This window comes from Labrus bergylta, chromosome 16 (genome assembly GCF_963930695.1).
Source record: "Labrus bergylta chromosome 16, fLabBer1.1, whole genome shotgun sequence".
NCBI lineage: Eukaryota > Metazoa > Chordata > Actinopteri > Labriformes > Labridae > Labrus > Labrus bergylta.
Window position 1 is genome coordinate 15,556,514 of NC_089210.1, and position 21,480 is coordinate 15,577,993.

General features: G+C 43.9%; 2 protein-coding genes across 2 annotated transcripts; both read right to left on the reverse strand.

The window, feature by feature from the left end:
* Positions 1–4,795: 4,795 nt before the first annotated feature.
* Positions 4,796–13,224, reverse strand: LOC109977256 (cytosolic phospholipase A2 gamma-like). The gene is made up of 15 exons (XM_029276036.2): positions 12,867–13,224; positions 11,983–12,093; positions 11,582–11,724; positions 11,308–11,494; positions 11,045–11,144; positions 10,111–10,248; positions 9,696–9,761; positions 9,551–9,616; positions 9,322–9,471; positions 9,095–9,241; positions 7,926–8,009; positions 7,674–7,828; positions 7,002–7,176; positions 5,129–5,297; positions 4,796–5,049 (listed from the first exon to the last, which is right to left on the reverse strand). The coding sequence occupies exons 1-15, from the start codon at positions 13,044–13,046 to the stop codon at positions 4,995–4,997; spliced, it is 1,926 nt and encodes a 641-aa protein (XP_029131869.2). The 5' UTR covers positions 13,047–13,224; the 3' UTR covers positions 4,796–4,994.
* Positions 13,225–15,609: 2,385 nt separating this feature from the next.
* atp5mc1 (ATP synthase membrane subunit c locus 1) lies at positions 15,610–21,480 on the reverse strand. The gene is made up of 5 exons (XM_020652822.3): positions 21,367–21,480; positions 19,226–19,272; positions 18,283–18,363; positions 17,771–17,949; positions 15,610–16,027 (listed from the first exon to the last, which is right to left on the reverse strand). Exons 2-5 carry the CDS (start codon positions 19,262–19,264, stop codon positions 15,913–15,915), a joined length of 414 nt encoding a protein of 137 aa, XP_020508478.1. The 5' UTR covers positions 19,265–19,272; positions 21,367–21,480; the 3' UTR covers positions 15,610–15,912.

The following is a 21,480-nucleotide window of genomic DNA, read 5'->3' on the forward strand; positions in this document are numbered from 1 at the left end:
TTTCAGTTATGACCACACACGCTCGTCTGCCTCACACACACACACACACACACACACACACACACACACACACACACACACAACACATACATTGAATATTCAGTTCAAACACAGCAGCTCGTGTTTGAGCTCTGAACAATGATTCACAACAGAAAGTCTTATCTCAGTTTGGACTTAGCTGCATGAACTTTAGCGAGCTGACAAAATGGAAAACTACGCTGACATCGTTTTTTTTATTTAATGTTCTGCACCCAGGAAGAACACACACTTTTTAAAAATGAAGCCAATGCAAGTTTCCAAAAATCTGCAGTTCCTCGAGTATCCACTAGGGGCAGACTGCAAAGTTTGCATAAACACCCTTCATATTAATGTTAATTTTTACAGCAGAAATAAAAACGTTCACAGCCTGGTTAAAACATGTATCAGCACACTCTGTGCAGCTGTGATTACTTTAAATTACTCATCAGTTTGAATTCACCAAGGCTAATACTTTTGCATAATAAGGGGCGTGGCTAAATTTACTGACAGGCGGGTGTTTTTGCACCAGCTCAACCTGGTCTGTTACTCGGCTGACTCAAAGTTAGGTTGAGACAGCATTTCCAACATGGCGACAGCCAGCGTGTGACACCACTGAGGCTACGTCCATATTTATACAGTCTATAGCTACACTGTGAGACGGGACAGACGAATGCGGCTGCACCAACTCTACACACCGACTGTCCACAAACACTTTCTCATGAATTAGCTCGTTTGGTTTTAAGCATCTCTGTTTTCACCGCCGTCCGTCTTCTGTCTCTGATGGAAAGACCGCTGTATCGGAGGAGGACAGCTGTCACGTCATGTCTGCTGGGAGTGTTTCATGGAAGTGATAAGAAAAATAGCTTTGCAGCACGTTCAGATGTTCAGCCCTGAGAAGGAAACACGATGAAAGACACCTCTGGTTGTTCATGTGATAAAAGAGTGTTTTTGATTGATTGCTTCATGTTAGTGACTGAACACTTTCTGTCTTTCTGTGCTTCTGTGTTTCAGCTGCAGCGTCATGACGAGCTCTGTGATGTCATCAGCAGCCAGCTGTTCACTGCAGGTTAGTCCGTCAGAGCTCACCTGAGCATGTGAGCGTTGGAAACAAACAGCGGAGGAGCGTGTTTACATCCACGCAGCCATGAGGTTAAAGATAAAAACATCAGAGAGCGACTGTCAGAAAATAAAAACAGAGGTCCAATGAGCATTTTAGTGATTTCATCGTGGCTACCTCCACAACTCTTAAAGGCACAGGATGTAAATTCCACCTCCAGGGGGCGCTCTCAATAAATCGTACAATAACAGAAGATGAAGTCGAGGCTGGTGAGGAATCATGGGAGTGATTCTGTCTGCAGAGATCGCTCCTGGAGCCATGCGTCTGCACGGCGTCTCATGCTCATGTCCAAGTTAGCATGTGAAGCAAACTGCTCTGAGCTCGATAAAGACATACAGATGTACCAGTTTCAAGATTATTTGTCACATGCTCATACAGATGTGCAGTGAAATGTAATACACATAAATACAGTAATATAGAAATATAATGTAACATTTAAAAAAAGAAATATTTGAATATACAAAATATAGAATCATATAAACAGTGTAAAGTGTCCAGTTTAATGTGTATACGGCTCTCTGTCCTCTATTGGTCGGTGTGTGTGTGTGTGTGTGTGTTTGTGTGTGTGTGTGCGTGCACCTGCACAGCTCCTGTCTCTTCCTCTTCTCGTCGTCCCGTGTCAGCGCTGTCACGGCTGTCCGCGCCTCTCGGCACTGCAGGACAGGCTGTTGGTTCGCTCGCTGTCACTCCGAATTTTTTTCAAATGTTCGGGAACATTCAACGCTGTCGGTGAGTTTGTGAGTCAGAGAAACCATCGAGTGTTGAGTGTACCCTTACACATGAGCTCACATCGGGCTGGAACACACAGCGCCGAGGGTGCATGCTCCACGCGCTGCACATGAACAACATTTATTCATGTGTTTCTGCTCAAACCACAGAGGAAGAGACGAAACTCAGGAAGCCTGAAGACGACATGCAACATTTATTTTATTTCACTAATAAATCATCTTGTTACATTTCAGATAACATCTCTGGTTATCCCAGGATAAACATTAGATTTTTATCTTCTTGAGATCTTAAATCTGTTATTCTACTCATCCCCGAGCTCTGGAGAAAACATCCAGCAATGACTCGTTATCAGGGGGAAACAGAGTGAAGTGAAACGTGTGGATGCATGTCCACTGACGGCTCAGCAGCATGTTGACATTCAGACTTCCTTTGAGACCTCAAAAAACTGCTGGGTTCATTTAAAGACTTGAAACAGTTGGATTAAGACTCCTTCTTAAAGGTCACTTGTGATGAAACATACACATCACCATGTTTTTCTTACACTAAATGTGGGGGTCCCTTAGCCCCCCCATCACACCTCTGAGACATTTATATTGAAGGCCAAACATCACAGGGACGTAAATATCCCGCCTGGAGACGGCAGAGTGAAAAGAGTTTATGACTCTAAATTCACTTCCTTCTGTGTTGATGAAGACTCTGAACTAGAGGTTGAGACCATAAAGTCGTTAGGAGAACGTTTACTGAGGAGATAAATCAGCTGACACGATGGACGACTGCTGCAGGGAATCCTGGGTTGAAGTGCCCCCTGCTGGTGGAAGACACATCTGCACTCACTGGCTTCACATTTATAATCAGAGACGACGTCCATTTCTTATATACAGTCTTTGTTGTCATGTCAGTTTTTTTAGGATAATTTAAATCTGCACAAAGGGATGCAAACTTTCTTCACATGCAGAGATGTGTCCTGTTGTCCTCAGCGGGTTAGTCATCCTCCGTCTCTATGGATCATCCTCTACCTGTGCAGGTGTCCGGTTCACATTCATCGCTGTCGGTGGGTTTGTGATTCTGTCAACTCGCTGATCGATGAATGACAACCGTGTCCATGCAAAACAAACAAACATCTCCCACACTGATCATCTGTGACAGGTGTTTGCTTCTGCTCAGGTGATGGATGTCAAACGTTTTCTTTTTGATTGTAACGGTCGGGAGTGTCAAAGAGAAAAGGTTCTGAATAAAGAGTCTTGAACAAATGTCGACTTTATTGTGTATTTGTCATCATTTTAGGGGTTTAACCCAATAAAGGAATAAATATTTATGATTTACAAACAAATCAAAGATTCACTGGAAGAAAAGTTTAGATCATCCGGCCAACAGAATAAAATCCAACTGAGGAGGAAAAAATCTGTTGTCGTATTTAAAGGAAGAATATGTGAGAGGAGGAGGAACATGAAGAACATAAAGATCAGAGATGACATGAGGCAACATGACTCTGATTATGTGTGTGCGTACATGTGTGTGTGTGTGTGTGTGTGTGCGTGTATGTGTGTGTGTTTGTGTGTGTGTGTGTGTGTGTTGCCTCCAGGCTGCGTAACAAGGTCACTGAGTGAGCTGCGTGTAAAAACACTGGAACAACAAAGAGAGAAACAGCGAGCGGGGAGACGTCCATGGGAGCAGACAGGTGGAACACGATGACATCAAGCAAACCATTTCATCCAATCAGTGATCGCCGCTTAGGAAACAACAGATTGACCCAGAAATACTTTTTACTGTCAGACGTGTGTTTGTTCTGCTGATGTTAAAGGTCGTTAGTGTCTCCTCCTTCAGTCGTCTCAAAGTCGATCTAACAGAACAATATCTTCCAACATGGAAGATGGCATCTCTCTCACGTCCACAGAGCGCCACGCTCGCCTCTTTTCAGCACTATAGTCTTAAATTCATTTTCATGTGACTGATGTTTGGATGTTTTCAGACCATGGGGAACAACGATAAAAATGTGAGATGTTCTCTGAACATCTGACCTGACAATAACAACACACTCGTTTAAGAAATCCTTGTGCCGGGTACGGGTCGTTTTTATTGATAAGGTTAACCAGTCAGAAATCTCCCTGTGTGAGTTTAAAACCATAAATCTTCCTGGAATGTGGATGTCTGTGGCCTCTGAGGACATTGAGGATGAAAATCTATATATAGTCTCCCAGAGATACACGACACCACAAGGTCACTCTGAGGTCAGCGTCAGGACGACTCACTTCCTGTAGGAGGCAGATGGACGTATAGATCTCGACCTTTGCTCTCCAATCGCTTTCAGAGTTCGATATTTAGTGTGTCTGAAACACGGGGAGCAGGTCTGGTGGGGTTGCCTTTCTGACCTGGCACCTCTCCTGCAACCAGACCAACTTACATATTTCAGTCCCCTGACCCTCTGGATCCCAAGCCGAGTCCCTCCAGACTGAGCTACAGCCGCCTGGAAACAGCTCATCGCATTACACTCTGCAGTCCATAAATACAATTTTAAAAAGTGCACATAAGAGGCCGATCGAGACCAAGTCAAGACCAAGACCATAAATATCACTAAATCATCGTCCTGTGTTTAGGGGGCGTGTCCCTCACTTAGACCATAACACAGGGAAGGTTGCGGCCATAACCGGGGTTTAAAAATTAGACTACAAATGAACTGAAGTTTCCTTCACAGTGATGATGTGAGAAAGTGCCGATCAGTGGTAGTCTTGACCGGTCTTGATTTAAAATCCGGAGTCCGCCCAGACTGAGACCTTCAGAAAGTGGTTTAGATTCTGAGACGAGACTGAGACCTTCAGAAAGTGGTCTGGAGTCCTACAACTCTAGTTAATATTGATCATTGTAGTTGGTGTTTGTGATGTCTTTACTTGTTTTATTTCTACCTTTTTCTACTAAATTCATAATAAAAATGAATTCCAAACAGTCTGAACCTTTATTAGATCAACAAACATGTGATTCACATCGTGGTCTTCAGAAAATAAAACATTAAAGGAGCAGAAACTCAGAAACCCCTCCTCCATGGGACCAGCTGTGAACACATACCGCCCTCTAGTGTTCCACTCAGGGTACTGCATGCTGAGTGATGGAGGGCTGTGGATGAAATGAAATGTTCTCAGTGTCTGCGTGTCGTAAACGTCTTCAGGTTCAGGTGCCGGACTTCTTTAGACCTGTTGAAAAGAAATAAAGAAGCATTAAGAAGTTTCCTTTCCTCCACACTCACTCCGTCACACTGCGGCGTCTCCTCACCTCCTGCTGCGTCTGCGTTCAGCCGCCTTCTTGATCTCTCTCAGCAGAGTTTCTTTGTTTCTCTTCACGTTCTCTTTTGCCGTCTCCAACAAAAACTCCACTTTCTCCTGACTGAACGGAGGCTGGAAGGTGGAGCACGCCGCCATCTTTGTTTTCACCTCCTCTGCATCTGGAGCAGAAAAACAACATGATGTCATTCTGAACATTTGATAGAAGAGTTTGTTGTTGTTGTTGTTGGTGGTGTGGTTGTTGTTGTTGTTGTTGTTGTTATGAATAATTTATACTTTATGGATGCCACGAGGGGAAATTCGTTTTCACACTCTGTCTAGTGAACATGCTACACACACATAGGCCGAAATACACACACATGCACAAACAGGATCCTATGGACCTGCACTAATGGCGTTTCCCCGGCTCCTCGGAGAAAAGAGAGAGGTGGACCTCCTCATCGCTCTGGATTACTCGGCCGGTGAAGCCTTCACGGTGAGGCTCTCATGGCTCCTGGTGTTTGATTTAGTTTAGACACAGACTCTGAGAGACTGCAGGCCGGATCCACAGGATACCTGAGATTATATTTAAGAATGATCATCAGGCATCATATTGCAGAGAGGACGCTCAACGGAAGATGAAAATAAAAAAACAATATCTTTAGTGAGAGTGGACGCCAGTTTGAAAAGTGAACGAGATATTAAGATATTAAGTTGTTGGTAGTGATTGTTAGGGTTGTTGTTGTGGTTGTTGATGTTGTTTTGTTGTGGTTGTTGATGTTGTTTTGTTGTGGTTGTTGATGTTGTTTTGTTGTGGTTGTTGGTGTTGTTTGGTGTTGGTGTTGTTGTTTTGTTGTTGTGGTGGTTGTTGATGTTGTTTTGTTGTGGTTGTTGTTTTGTTGTGGTTGTTGGTGTTGTTGTTGTTTGGTGTTGTTGTTGTTGGTGTTGTTGTTTTGTTGTTGTTGTTGGTGTTGTTGTTGAGGTTATTGTGGTTGTTAGTGTAGTTGTTGTGGTTGTTGTTGTTGGTGGTGTTGTGGTGATTGTGGTTGTTAGTGTTGTTGTTTTTGTTAGCGGCGGTGTTGTTGTTGTTGTGGTTGTTGTTGTGGTTGTTGTTGTTGTGGTTGTTAGTGTGGTTATTGTGGTTGTTAGTGTGGTTGTTAGTGTTGTTGTTGGTGGTGGTGTTGTGGTTGTTGTTTTCGTGGTTGTTGTTGTTAGTGTTGTTGTGGCTGTTGTGGTTGTTGTTTTCGTGGTTGTTGTTGTTGGTGTGGTTGTTAGTGTTGTTTTGTTGTGGCTGTTATGGTTGTTGTTGATGTTGTTGGTGGTGTTGTGGTTGTTGGTGTTGTTGTTGTTCTTGGTGTTGTTGTGGTTGCTGGTGTTGTGGTTGTGAGTGTGGTTGTTGTTGTTGAGGTTATCGTGGTTGTTAGTGTGGTTGTTGTTGTTGTGGTTGTGGTTGTTGGTGGTGATAGTGGTGTTGTGGTTGTTGTTTTTGTGGTTATTGTTGTGGTTGTTAGTGTGGTTGTTAGTGTTGTGGTTGTTGTTGATGTTGTTGGTGTTGTTGTGGTTGTTGGTGTTGTTGTGGTTGTTAGTGTTGTTGATAATGTTGTTTTGTTGTGGTTGTTGATGTTGTTATTGATGTTGTTTTGTTGTGGTTGTTGGTGTTGTTATTGTTGTTATTGTTGTTGGTGTTGTTGTTTTTTGTTGTTGTTGTTGTTAGTGTTGTTTTTGTTAGTGGTGTTGTTGTTGGTGTTGTGGTTGTTGTTTTCGTGGTTGTTGTTGTGGTTGTTAGTGTGGTTGTTGTTAGTGTTGTTGTTGTTTGGTGTTGTTGTTGTTGGTGGTGTTGATGTTGTTGTTGATGTTGTGTTGTTGTTGTTGTTGTTGTGTGAGACCTTTGCAGTTGTTTCTGTTGAAGAGCGGCATGAACACGATGGTGGGCTCCTTCTCTTTCCCCTCAAACACGTAGAAGTCCTTCGGACAGTCTCTCTCCTCCAGCAGGATTTTCTCGTCTATCTCGGGGAACGGCTTCTTCAGTTTGGCAGCGTAATCTCTGGCCGCGGTCAGAGTCTGCACGGACAGAAAACATCATCATCGTCTCTCTCCCCTCACACAGCAGCTGTTTCTGATAAAAGACTCGTATCATCATGATGTTATTAAAGTCTAAGCACGCCATTTCTGTACACAATAATAACCTTTATGAAAGCGTTATGAAGCGTGCCTAAATACACTTTGAGCTCATTTCTTCCTGCAGAAAACTCGATTTGTGACAGATTATTCAAACCTTTCTGTTTCACTTCTCTCGTCTCTCGTCGGATGTTTTCTCGCTGCCTTTGACCGCAAATCTGTTTCTTCATCTTAATATCTTGTTCACTTTTCAAACTGGCGTCCACTCTCGCTAAAGATATCGTTTTTTTATTTTCATCTTCCGTTGAGCGTCCTCTCTGCAATATGATGCCTGATGATCATTCTTAAATATAATCTCAGGTATCCTGTGGATCCGGCCTGCAGTCTCTCAGAGTCTGTGTCTAAACTAAATCAAACATTAGGAGCCATGAGAGCCTCACCGTGAAGGCTTCACTGGCCGAGTAATCCAGAGCGATGAGGAGGTCCACCTCTCTCTTTTCTCCGAGGAGCGGGGGAAACGCCATGTTCAACATCAGACCTGCGTCAATCAGCTGCAGGCGCTGCTTCAGTCTGACGCAGGACGGCACTGAAGCGTCTTCACAGCAACACAAGAACACAACGCAGCAGTCAGCAGATGTTTCCACTGAGCGAAACGTTTAGCACGAGGTGTCCACACTTTATGATTTCAGTACCTGGGTACAGGAAGAGGAAGTTTTCAATGGTTTCCCACTCCCATTTCCCAATCGCAGGAAAGACTTTCTGGGGCAATAAGGAGACTGAAAAACAAATAAAGAAAGTTAGTGAATGAGATGAGAAAGTTAAAGGAAGAAGATGTAACTTCTTGATCCAGCAGATTTTGCCCTTGAGCACCAGCATGAAACCAAAACAAACTGCTGTTAGGCCACGCCTCCTCCATACTGAAGCCTCCGCTCTCCTCCAGAGACACACCTCCAACCCCTCTCTCAACTTGTGTACAAACGATTCAACCGCAAGTGGGGGACAAAATCATCCTCGGCCCGAGCTGCGATCACCTGTGACCTGCGTTGTTGTGTTAGCATGCTAATGTTAGCGCTCTTTAGTTAGCTCATAGCTTCACATTGTTGTGTTAGCATGCTAATGTTAGTGCTCTTTAGTTAGCTCGTAGCTTCACATTAGCTGTGTCCTGCATTGTTGTGTTAGCATGCTAATGTTAGCACTCTTTAGTAAGCTCGTAGCTTCACATTGTAAACTGACACAGAATGATCTAAAAACTCTTACTAACATCCAAATAATCAGTGAGTATGTTCTTCTTCTCTCTACTTCTTGACTAAAACAGCTTTTATACACAAGGGGAGGAGCCAGCCGTCCGGTCCATGTAAACACAGCTCTGACAACAACACAGCCAGTGGGACTCGAGCTTCTCACTCATTGTAGACAGCCATGACTCAGTGAGACATTTACACAGGATAGACTGGATTTATGATTTATTTATGTGGAACATGTCACACATTCTTCCTTTGAAGCCTGATTGATTTGTTCGGTCTCTAAGGGCAGCGAGAGAAACATCGGTGGTGTCTGTGTGTGTGTCTGTCTGTGTGTGTGAGTTCTCATTTTCTGGATTAAAAGCTCAGGAAGTAAGAAAGGTATCAGCACACCTCTATGACTCGCCCACGTCAGGCTTTTGTGCAGTGGATTTACAGCCACTGATCCTGTGCTGCATAGAATCTGTGCAATAACCCCAGACCCCAGACCCTAACCCGTTTGTAAGAGTCATGTCAAACAGTCCAACATTCAGGGAAACAATGCAGAGGAGTGGAGGTGATCAGGTGAAGAAGTTTCAGAGGAGAGACAATATTTAAACATCTTTACTTCCTGCACTGACCGTAATCTTTGACGGGTCCTTCATCCAGACTCTGGGACCAGGACTGCAGAGGCTCCAAAATCTTCTGACTCCACCGATCCAGGATCAGCTTACGTTGTTTTGGACTCTTCTTTCCAAACCATGCAGCCGGGTTTAAGTTTAAATTCTCTGGAAAAAACAAAAAGGAGGATTCATCACTGAGGGAATATCTCAACCCTAACCCTAACCCAGATCTCTGGCGCTCTCACCTCTCATCGTCTTCTGCAGCTTGTTCAGATCAGATATCACCTTTGGATCTTTGGTGTATCTCTTGATAATGTCCGTCACCTTTAACAGGGTGTGATATGCTCGCGCGTACCGGTCCAACACCTGAAAGAACCCGCTCACCTGCTGAGGAGCTGAGGCGCAGAAATATAAATATAAATGTGTTTCTATATAAAACATTCACACTGCAGAGTGTTCTTTAAAATCAGGTACCTTCAGTCCAGAGGAAAATCACATCCAGCAGGTTGTTTTCATCCGTCACTGCAGCGCCCGCCAGATCTAAACATGCACACTCCTTACTTCTTCTTCTGCATGTTTGAAATGTTACACACTTTGTAAATTAACTCAAAATGTTTACCTTTCAGCTGCTGGGGCAGAGAGTTTAAGACTGTCTGTTCATCTGATAGAACACTGCCCACTATACCTGCACCACACACACACACACACACACACACACACACACACACACACACAGATACACGCTGTTAAAGATACACGCTGTTAAACGACACCTTAAATGACCTTGTAGCTCGCAGGAATGTATATGTTTTGCAGATAATAAAGAAGATAAATCTGCAGTTTTTTTAAAAACTGAAGTAATGTGTAATGTCAGATGCTTTTATTTTGAAAGAGTTAAGTTTTGCACCATGGGAGCATCTGGCAGCTGGGGGAGGGGGGGGGGCCTCTCTGGAAGTTTTTATCTATGTTTGTGTCTCTTCTGAGTTCCTCATGTTTACTCGACTTTGTTTGGAGCAAAGAGAGATCACACTCACCCTGCAGTCTCACTAAGTCCATCTCCCTCTGTCCTCCTGAAGCCGCTTCATGGACTCTGCTGCCCAGAAGAGACGAGTTCACAAAGAGACCCAGATCTGTGAAGCCGGACTCATGAGGGGTCAGCTCGAACCATTTACCTGAGACACAGACAGACAGACAGACAGACAGACAGACAGACAGACAGACACACAGACAGACACACAGATAGACAGACAGACACACAGACAGACAGACAGACAGACACACAGACACACAGACAGACAGATAGACAGACAGACACACAGACACACAGACACACAGACACACAGACACACAGTCAGACAGACAGACAGACAGACAGACAGACAGGCAGACACACAGACAGACACACAGACACACAGACAGACAGACAGACAGACAGACAGACAGACAGACAGGCAGACACACAGACAGACACACAGACAGACAGACAGACAGACAGACAGACACACAGACACACAGACACACAGACAGACAGACAGACAGACAGACACACAGACACACAGACACACAGACAGACAGACAGACAGACAGACACACAGACACACAGACAGACAGACAGACAGACAGGCAGACACACAGACAGACACACAGACAGATAGACAGACAGACAGACACACAGACACACAGACACACAGACACACAGACACACAGACAGACAGACAGACAGACAGACAGACAGACACACAGACACACAGACAGACAGACAGACAGACAGACACACAGACACACAGACACACAGACAGACAGACACACAGACAGACATGGTTTTCATGAATCGAGTATTTGGATTGGTTGACAATGAAACTCTGAACTCGGCGGTCGTCTCTGTCTTCTGTCTGTGCTCCTTTAAGACTTTTGTACTTTTGTACTTTTATAGTTTTGTAGTTCTTCCTGTTTGAGTGTGTTCTTTACCTTTTTCTGGTCCTTTTAGACAGTTTTGGTTCATAGCGTTGTAGATGGGGTACGGATTGACGGCGTTTGTAACGACCCCGGAGAGACGCTGATGGTCCAGCTGCAGAGGAAGGAGGAGGAAGATCAACATGTTAATGAGACAGACTGAAACTCTGAAAAGACTTCTGCCTGAACTCAAGCTGTTCTGTGTCACTCTTAATGATCTTTATGTATCTTTGCTCTCATCCTGTGCGCTGAACCAACCCTTAATGGAAGGTGTGTACCTGCTTCATGATCCCAGCCGAGGTCAGGAGCCCCCAGATGTCAGAGAGAGAGAATTGCTCGTCCTTCGCTGCCTCACTCAGCCACGACAGAACCTGCTCCGGACTGATCTCAGGACCTGACAGCCTGGACACAGCTCCGCCCACGTTCTTACTCCACTGAGGGTCAGTGTACAGCGACGCCATCGACCTGACAGACACGCAGAGAAATAAAAAACTTACTGAACTTAGTGTCAACACATCACCGTTTACGTCCAGTGAGTGTTCTCATATTTACCACACAGATCCAGAGACTCCTCCCAGGTAGAGCACCGAGTCCAGCAGACCGTCTTTCTCCATCTGATGGAGAGAACCCAGCAGACTGACAGCGGCTCTCTGACCTCCACCTGACCCCAGGACTGCGATGTGAGGAACGGTAGCCTTTAGAGGAAGAGAAGAAGAAAGTGGGTGATGACAAACCAGTATAACATCTCTGATCCTCCTGCAGGTGAAACCGTCTGCAGCTCAACCCAAACTGTCTCATAGAAACGCTGAACAACAGTTTCACTACATGCAGAAACAGAATAACATCAAATGAAAGGATTTGCATGTATTAGTTTCAAGTCATTGCTTGCAGGCTGCGTGCAAACACAGAGTTTGTCCTTTAACACAGAGAAGAATAACAGCTCTCCGTCTCACCAGTGAACACTTGACTCCCAGGTCGTTGAGCGCCTTCAGAGAGACTCTCTTCCTGTTCAGGATGAACTCTTTCTCTGCAGCAGACAGCGCCTGGGACTGACGCACATGATCCTGAAACACACACAGAGATAAGATGTAAACATGCAAGAAGCTAAATAAAAGACATTAGATTTAGCTTCTTTACATGCACTCTGTGAGTAGTTACACACATTAAGATGTTTTTCTCATAGTCCACTGCACAGCTCCTACATTACACCTTTTGTACATTGTGTTTTTTATTTTTATATTGCACATTTTTAAATTCTATTTTATATATTGTAATAGCTTCTTATACTGTATTATTTAAGTTGTTGCTAGTTCTGCTTTATTTCCTTGTTAATTGTTTAGCACCAATACACCAAGTCAAATTCCTTGTATGTGTAAATGTACTTGGCAATAAACCCCGATTTTGATTCTGATTCTGATAGATAGGATTTCAATCCATGACAAGGAACACGTCTACAATAAAGGGACTAAATGGAAAGGGTGAGCTCTGGAGGAGCACACTGGGAGCATCCTCTGTCAGTGCTGCAGACTGGAAATCAAGGAGGACCTGTCCCGGGGGGTAAAAACAGCCCAGAGGCCCCTCGGGTCATCAGACTTCTAACCACCCCACGTTCTGAACATAAACCTTTTGAAGACAGATCTTTGAGACCGTGTGAGATAGTTCTGCTTCACTTCTTAACTCTGTCTGTGAGTAATAATAACATGCTTTTGCAAATATCTGCTCTTTCCAAACATGAGGTGACATATTTAAAAGCAATAATCACACTTACAAACTCATGAATACATGTTAAAAACAGATGTTAATTGATTTTTCTGTAAGGTGACATTCAGTCCTTTACCTTGGTGGAAAACGTTGAATTCTTCTCCCTGGTGGTTTCAGGTGTTGGCCTCCTCTCTTCGGTCCGAACAGCGTTTGGCGTTTGACCGTCCCCGGGGTCACCAGTTTGTCCCAGAGTTCCCAGCATCACAGAACATGCACAGAGCAGAACAGAAACTCGGCTGGCTCCTGCACACAACATGGTCAGAGAACGGAGGAGGACACGCTTTGTTCATGACATCTCCCGTCCATATTTATACATGCAGCTGTGTGACGTCTCTGTGACCTTACAGAGACTTCTCCTCTGATTAGAGCGGCTTCATGTCCTCCATATCAGATTAGATTCAGTTATCTGAACAGAGGACAGAAGAGTGAGGCCCGGTGTCATACGTCCTTTAGCGTCTCTTTCTTCAAAACCATCAACTCTGCAGAACGTCTGCTCAACATAGAGAACATATCAGTAACACAAATATCTGCACAGAGGAACCAGAACATGTTCCCTCCAGAGTCCAAATGAAGAACTCACAGATGTCTGAAGAGAGAGATGCAGCCGGTCCGAAATCAGGAACAGTTTAAAGATTATTTTTCTCCATATGTAGAAAAACGTGATCATCATTAACAGCTGCGTTATCGCCTTGATCTCTAAATGTCTCCCATGTTTACTGAATTTATCTTAAAGCAGAACAGCTCACGTTCAAGTTCCTTCTCTTGTCATTTCAACCAGAAACAAACAGCGAGCTGAAAAGGTTCTTCCTCTACGACCGGGATGAATTGGAGAATGAAGAATGAAGAGGAATATGAGAATAAAGCTGCGATGAAGAGGCTTTAAAAACAGTTAAACCAGTAAAAGTGTCAAAACCAGAGCAGCCTCACTTAGAACGAGTCCCAGTTACTGGTACAGATAAAGACCATATCAGTGTTTGTAATACTGTATCCTCCTCCTCTGATATCAGTCTGTGCACTCCTTCAAAGTAAACTCACTTTTCACCTCAATGAACCCGTCTAACATTTTCTGTTCTCATCTTTATTTCACTCTGAACATTTCAAGGAGTGTTTAAGAATACCTGACCGATAAAACTCATTCTTCTAAAAGCATGCTCACAACCACTAACTCCCCGCTCCCCCCCCACATTACTCCTTCGTTGTTTTTTGTTTTGTTTTATGTTTTTGTCAAAGCGTCTTTGAGTTTTCAGAAAAGCACTTTATAAAACCAATGTATTATTATTATTATTATTATTATCATCATGTTTGAACTGTTGTCTACAGACTTTGGACGGAGGATATTTTCTGACAATGAGCCCAGATATGAGAACATGAAGTTCTCTGAATGCAGGATAAAGGTTTTAGATTTCAGGTTAACGTGACCGCAGTCGTCTTGATATGAGAGCGAACACTGCAGATATAACAATCCTCACTAAACGTTCCTGCACTAGAGATGATGATGTTTGCTTCTTTAAGGCAGGATCTCTTTATTGTCCAAACTTCCTGAACTGGATGATGTATCAGACTGAGCAGAGCGGTGAAAAAGACTCCTGATGAGTTCATGAAAACGTTGATCGAGGATGTGCATTTGTTTTTATTTGATCTGTGAGATGTACAAACTTCCTTCAGTTATTTCCTGTTTCTCAACATGTGAAGAAGGATTCTGTGTTGGTAGCCTCAACGTTCGCATGCTCACTCCGTGTACAGAGGGTTACGACCTGAAGAGTGGGCAGGGAGGGTCTGAATTTCTTGTATGTCATGCCCCTCTCTCTCAGTTTCTTATCCACCGTCTCGTCTCTACAATGAAGGCATAACGAGCAGAAAAATAAATCTCCTAATTGTTCTTTCTTGATGGATTACACTGTTCACTCAGGTGTGTGTGTCTGATTGACTCTCTGGTTTTTGAATGGGTGTGTATGTGACTTCCTGTGCTTCTGCAGCCAGCCTCTAGTGGACACTCCAGGAACTGCAGGATTTTACACTTCAGCTTGATTTCTCAACCCTGGAGGTTGCTGCTCGATTCAAACTCATCTAATGACAACAGGTCACCTGACTGAACTAAAGTACAGACTGAGCGCTGAAGCCTAGAACATTTTCAGATTTAAAATTGGTTCTGAAAGAAGAAATCTTTGAAAGATACATATTCTGATTAAAGATGTTTCATGTGTCAATCAAAGCCCAGAGAGAAAAGTAATATCAATCTGAATGTGAGCAAAAGGTAGACTGAGGATTAGAACAAACACTTAGCTGTGGGATGAACTATTGGGATGTTGAAAGGCGTTACACTTGTTCTGTCCGAGTATTCATCTTGGTTATTTTTCATAGATTAATCTTTAAATATGTGCCGTGGAGGAGAACTGGTCTGGTGATGTAACAGTATGTGTAAGATTGTTAAAATAGCAGATTGGATAGAAGCAAAGTGTCTGTAGAGAAACTAACAGGAGAGTTAGCAGAAGCTGAACTGTACATCTGAGATTTACAGGTAAATCATCTTTCAGAAGTGTTCCCCTATAGAAAGGAATGTGGAGACTGTACCTGCTAAGAGAATAAAAGCAACAAGAGAAGTCAGTCAGCCATCTGATTAACTTAAAATAATCCAAACAGACTCATGACTTTATTATTGAACCAATCCAGAAGAAACAAACACTGTCGGAGGGTTCCTAACCCCTCCCCCCTCTACCCGTACACACAAGACATTTTAAAAATGGCTGCCACAGCGCGAGTGTTTTTCATTTTAACAGACAAAGATTTAAAAAAAAAAAAAAAAAAAAGACTGCAGACTGTTTGTAGTTATCCCAACCATTTATTCTGGACAGATTCTTTTAACCAAGGTGAGGTTTGACATAAAACGTCTGAAAAACAAAAACAAGCGCAGGAACATAAAAATGTTGGATCGAGGTTTTTTTTTTTTTTTTTTTTAACCTCTGATGTTAATAATTTCCTTTAATATTTTCCGATGATTGGAATGGCCTAGCAGCTCATTCAAGAGTTCCCGTTGAGGAAACCCCCCTCCGGATGGGACAAAGGGAGGGAGAAAAAAGAGATGGGGGGGGGGGGGGAAGGTGTGTGTGGGTGTGGCTCCAGGTTTACATGGCGAACAGGATGAGGAACGCCACCATCAGACAGAACAGACCCATAGCCTCAGAGAGGGCGAAGCCCAGAATGGCGTAGGAGAAGAGCTGCTGCTTCAGGGAGGGGTTCCTGTAGAGGGCGACAGAGAGACCAGTTCAGAAAGATCTTTACCTTTAGATTAGAGAACGAGTGAACAACTGAACATCTGCACAAAGAGTCTGATCATCACACGGGACGTCAAGTGTTCAGTACTGTTCCAGACTGAAGATTCTGATTGGTCCATTTAGTCTCGTTTGTTTGAGTTTAAAAAACAAGAATATCAGTCAAATGTTTTTATTTTAAATCAGTCGTCCTGCATGACGATTTTCTTGTGTTCAGCGAAATCAACAACGTGCAGCTTCTGTGTCTTTCAGTTCCGTCAGCTTTCACTTTGTGGAGTTCCACTCCTCCTCGCGACACGACGAGCTCTCAGTTTACGGGGAACGAAGAAGCGCTGCCCGACGCCGCTGTTAACGTTGATAAAGAACTATTTCAAATCAAGAGCGCAGGCAAGGTTTATTCTCAGAACAACGTGCAAACCTTTTCTTTAATGACGGTGACCTCGTCAGAAAAGACGTTTAAAAGTCGTGGAGCCGGCCTCGTCTGTCGCTTTCTTTCCCAGCACAGCGTGCAATACAAACCGAATGAGCATCAAGTTTTCAATCTCGTCACCTCGCATGCAGCGTGTGATGGTGGCAGCTGCACTCAGCAATGACGGCGAGCGTCTGCATTTTATACCGAGTCACCGCTGTATGAGACGCAGCACACTTTGAAGATGTTTTAAAACATTTTATACGCCTGATTTCACGGTAGACGTCTGACTTTCTGTTTTACACAACGCAACGCAATGCATGTGTCCCTGTTCAGTCAATAAAACGTAGCAGTGAGCAGTCTGAATGCAAACACTGAACTTTGACTTTATACCAAATATCAAAAGCTCTACAGCAGCAATACTTCAGTTCACATTTTTTTTTTAAAATCTCTATACTCTGAAGGTAAAAACACGGGACACAATTTTTATTCCTGCAGAAGTTTTTCATTTTAGTTTTTCAGTATTTTCATTTTAATGATCGCGGCTGATTTAATTTTTAATACCAAGTCACCTGTTGGAGCATCTTCAAACACTTCATATCAACGTGAATCTGTCGCTCCAGATATTATTCTGTCTTTATCTGACATTAAAAGAAAATCATGCAAGTCAAAACTAAGTGGAAAAAAATTGGATTCCACACACGTAGAGCTCTCCCCGTTACTCTCCAAGGAGAGGAGAGAATAGCATGCTCCCAGCGCGATGCTTTTTATGTAATTCAGTTGAGTGAGCGCCCGATGAGCAGACTAAGTCTGAAAGCCCGCCTCCTACTTGATTTGATTGGCTGCTTCGACTGAAAGTGACGCTGAGGAGTTCTGCAACGCCACACCTTGAACTGAAAAGTTAAAAATGTTGTCATTATTCATTGCGCCCCAAAAACGAGTAAAAAAAAAATGCATCGTGCAGCAGAGAAGAGCGCCAGGCAAGCTCGCTGTACCAAAGGAAAACAAAGGTTATGCTGGCGAGGCGTCTGTGTGATCGGCTTCTACAGATTCAAGACGAGTCTAAATGTTCAGGTTATAAAGTTTCATGATGATCATGTAAAATATGATTCATCAGTTTAGTCATAGCTTAGAATACTTGGACTTCCTTTTCCAGGAGCCAATCAGTGTTACAGAACCTACTGGCATCTAATCCCTGTTTACCGTCATTTACATTTTCCAGGTCGTGATTCTGAGCATTCTCTCAGAGGTACACACTCAGCGAGCATTACTTCATTTATAAAACAGATTAAAAGAATTAACCTGGCATAGCCGATGATGAGGCTGCCGAACACTGTTCCGATTCCAGCTCCTGATCCGGCCACGCCCACTGTGGCAGCACCAGCACCGATGAACTTGGCGGCGGTGTCGATGTCCCGGGAGACGGCGCTCGTCTGGAAGGAGCGGGCGAGGACTGCCGACTGGCTGACTGGCAACAGGGCCTGCAGGGCGAGGGAGACGGAAAAATAAATACTAGCACATGCTTCTCCTGCGTCAACCTGTAGCAGGCATCTTTTATTAAATTAACACGTCCTGTATCGAGTCGCAGAACGAGCACTCTGCGACTCGCTACAGGACACGTTATTTTTTTTTTTACTAATTTTTTCACTAAACTAAAAGTGTAGAGGCAATGAACTCTCAGCTTCGACTTTTCCACATTTACTGTATTTAATAAAAGACTCCATTACCCAGAAAGCTTAGCATTAACCAGACAAGGATCTAAGCCTATCAGGGATAATTGTAACACATCTCCAACGTGAAGGTGAAGGACCAACCTGCTGCTCCGCTGTGACTTCAGGTCTGTTGAAGATGGAGACGGAGACTGGCCGGGCGAGGACTCTGGACCCCCCACGCAGCTGCACACACACAAACAGGTCGCCTACATGTTAGTACATTTTCACAAACGGGTCACATTTAATTACAACTCCTGCAGCAGAGACCTGAAACAACCAATCAGTGCGATTCATCCATCGATTGTAATTTAAATGTGAAAACAGTTCAAATGCAGCAACGAGGGATTTAGCAGCGAGAACTCCCATGATTCACCACCAGCCTCGATGTCTTCTTTTTGTAATTGTTTTGACTGAGAGCCCCCTGGTGGTGGAATATACGTACTGTGCCTTTAAATATTTCTTAAACAAAATTAGACAGAGTTAAATTGTTCTTCTGAGCAGATTAACACAGATCAGAACATAAGACGAAACAAAGGATTACTTCAGATCAACTGATTGATTAATAGGATGAAATCTTAGGTAGTTGACTGAAGGTGAGGCAGCTTCAAGTAAACATGAACACTGTTTAAAAGAAAGCAGTGAACACGTCTGACGAGGGCAAACTAATAAATACTTTTCCTTCAGCTGAGAACAACTCGCAGAGGGTCAGAGGTACATGTGAGACTTTGTCCTCCACAGCACCTCTACCACTGAGATGCCCCACATGCTGCGGGTCAGCTGACAGGGAACTGTGTGACAAAAGGCATGGGCCAAATATGGCTGTCCCCCATAACTATGGTGTCCTTGTGGACCCAAAAAAAAAAAGGAGATGTCAAAAAGCTCAAACAGCCATGAAAGACAAAGAAGAAGTTCTCGTTCCGCCTTTCTGACATTTAACATCTATGGCTCATTTCACATCTTTGTAAAGAAGTTTAACTCTTACATGTGAAACATCGACATCTGCAGGTGTGTAAGAAAATACATGAAAGTATTAAAGGATACGTACCACAGCAGGGGAAGTGACGAACTTGGCGCAGGCATACATGGCTGGAGCTGCAAACAGAGGACAAAGTTTGAACATTCAGTCAGTGTGAACTTCTGATTTGATAAAGTTTTGTGTTCAGTGAAACTTTGATTTTAAAACAGTGCAACTACAAAACCACACAACACCGCACACACACACACATCCTGTCCGACTGCTGATTTGGAACAAGAAGGGAACATCATTCAGAGGTTGTGATCGAGTTCAAACAAGACGCTTCACTTTTCAATTATTAAACTAAAGAGCAAATTTGTGTAGCTGCTCTACATAATAAAGGGACAATTAAAACAAAACCCTGACTGACAAAACTGACTTCCTTGAAAGTTAATGACCTTTAAGGACAAACCACCATGCTTTATAAATAACTAAAACCATCTTTGTTGTGCACATACTGAGAGTCATCATCCTGTCAGGATGAGAGTACTGCATGTATACATTCAACAATGACCTTTTCAGGAGGATTTAGAAACACTGAGCGGCCATGTTGGGTCGGACTGGACAGACTGAGAGGCTGCAGCTGTTTGCAACAGTGTGATGATCCACGCTGACCAGCAGCTTCTGACAGCTCTACCTTAAAAGGTTTAAAGCTCAGTGTCAAAGTTCACACTCGCACAGGGTCGTCGTGATGCTAGAATCTTAAACTCCGACATGATAGTTGTTCCAATCAAACTATAGCTACTCGTCGGGTTACCATAGCAACACAAAAGGATGCACTCCTAGGCACTCAGTAAAAGGGCATCCTCTTGTTTGTCATTGTGAGATATTTCACAAATAGATCAATAATGAAACATTAATACGGTATTTGCGTCCTCTGTCTTATGAAATAGATGTACTTGTAAAACTTTTACTACACGTGCACAAACAGGACCTGCTGCACAGGAGGACGCCAGAGCTGGTTGGGGGTTCAGTGCCTTGCTCAAGGGCACCTCAAGGGCCAGGTCACACTCAGGAAGTGACCTGGCCCCTCTCCAGCAATCAGACCGACCTCCATACTTGGGTCTGCACTGAGACCTTAAGTGCATTTCAACAATATCGATTATTTCACTTTATAATAATATGTGGCATCAAAAGCTTTGACAAATCTTACAGCACAGAGTAAACTCTCAGTTCATCACAGTCCTCCATGTGATATCGTGTCAGCTAGTTGATTAATGAAGGTAAGAGTCCGACCATGCAGAAGGTCAGTCTGAGCAGAGACATCCTGGTCTGCAGGTCCTGAAGGTTCAGCCAAGAGGCTTTAATCCTATTCCAGACACTACAGCCAGGATCAACTCCAGATAAACCGCTAAATATTTAGACAATCTGCAGAATGAAAGGCTTCAACACTCCCACTTCAAGACGCCATTAGCTGAAACCTCGAGTGCATTTTCAGGGTTAAAAAAATAAATAAATACTCCAAATGTCATGAGCCCAGTACCACTTTATTCCTCTCAGGGCCAGAGGAAGGTTAGCTTGCATGACGGAGTCACCTGTCTCACGTTAAGACTTGAGGTTTGGTCGGCTGTCCTCGCAGAAGCTAGGTTGCTAAGCTAACCAGCCTGCAGCCTTGAAGGTCAAAATTGAGCCGCAGACGATGAGACCGGACACGGGGAGAGCATGCACAGAGCACCGCCTGCAGAGATACACCTGCTGTAGTGGAGCAGCACGGGTCGATGTGACCTCCCAGGTGTCTGACAGGTGTGTGTCCTTGTAGCGGGGACGGAGTCAGACCTCGGTAGGCCCCGGACTGTCAGACATTTTACTTTCTAGTGTGTGTATGTGAGCAGCTCGGCCGCGCTGTGCCCGCTGACTGATCCGCTGATAAAACCGGCTGTACAACAACCACAGGGTCGGTTCACTGATCAGGTTACTGCTGCATGATCACCTGTCACACAGGTGACCCACGAGAACACAACCCCAGAAGGTGCATTAGTCACTTGAAGGAACCAAGTCATTGAATGGCCGACCTAGCTTCTTGGCTAACTAATGTTAGCAATGACAGCTAGCTGTAATAGCATGTACAGCTAACTCACGCGGTAATCTTTAAATAACACACACACGCGCATTTGAAACACACACTAACGTTATCACACATATATAGAGAGGTTTTTAAAACCATACTTTACCGGTTATTTAGGCTTTCGGAGGGTCCGGGATTAGCTGGTCTCTCGCACAGCGGCAGTCAGTGAGTGTAGGAGGAGGTGGACTGTCACCTTGTCATTTATAAGCTCAGAGCCTAC

What these genes read in the sequence shown, in the direction of transcription:
- LOC109977256 (XM_029276036.2), bottom strand. Translation starts at nt 13,046, where the DNA reads ATGTTGTGTGCAGGAGCCAGCCGAGTTTCTGTTCTGCTCTGTGCATGT. An exon ending in GCTGCAGAAGACGATGAGAG is followed by an intron (nt 9,242 to 9,321) that starts GTGAGAGCGCCA and finishes TGTTTTTTCCAG; the next exon opens with AGAATTTAAACTTAAACCCG. An exon ending in CAACAGAAACAACTGCAAAG is followed by an intron (nt 5,298 to 7,001) that starts GTCTCACACAAC and finishes TTTCTGCTCCAG; the next exon opens with ATGCAGAGGAGGTGAAAACA.
- atp5mc1 (XM_020652822.3), bottom strand. Translation starts at nt 19,264, where the DNA reads ATGTATGCCTGCGCCAAGTTCGTCACTTCCCCTGCTGTG. An exon ending in TCGTCACTTCCCCTGCTGTG is followed by an intron (nt 18,364 to 19,225) that starts GTACGTATCCTT and finishes GTGTGTGTGCAG; the next exon opens with CTGCGTGGGGGGTCCAGAGT. An exon ending in CTCATCATCGGCTATGCCAG is followed by an intron (nt 16,028 to 17,770) that starts GTTAATTCTTTT and finishes CGCCCTCTACAG; the next exon opens with GAACCCCTCCCTGAAGCAGC.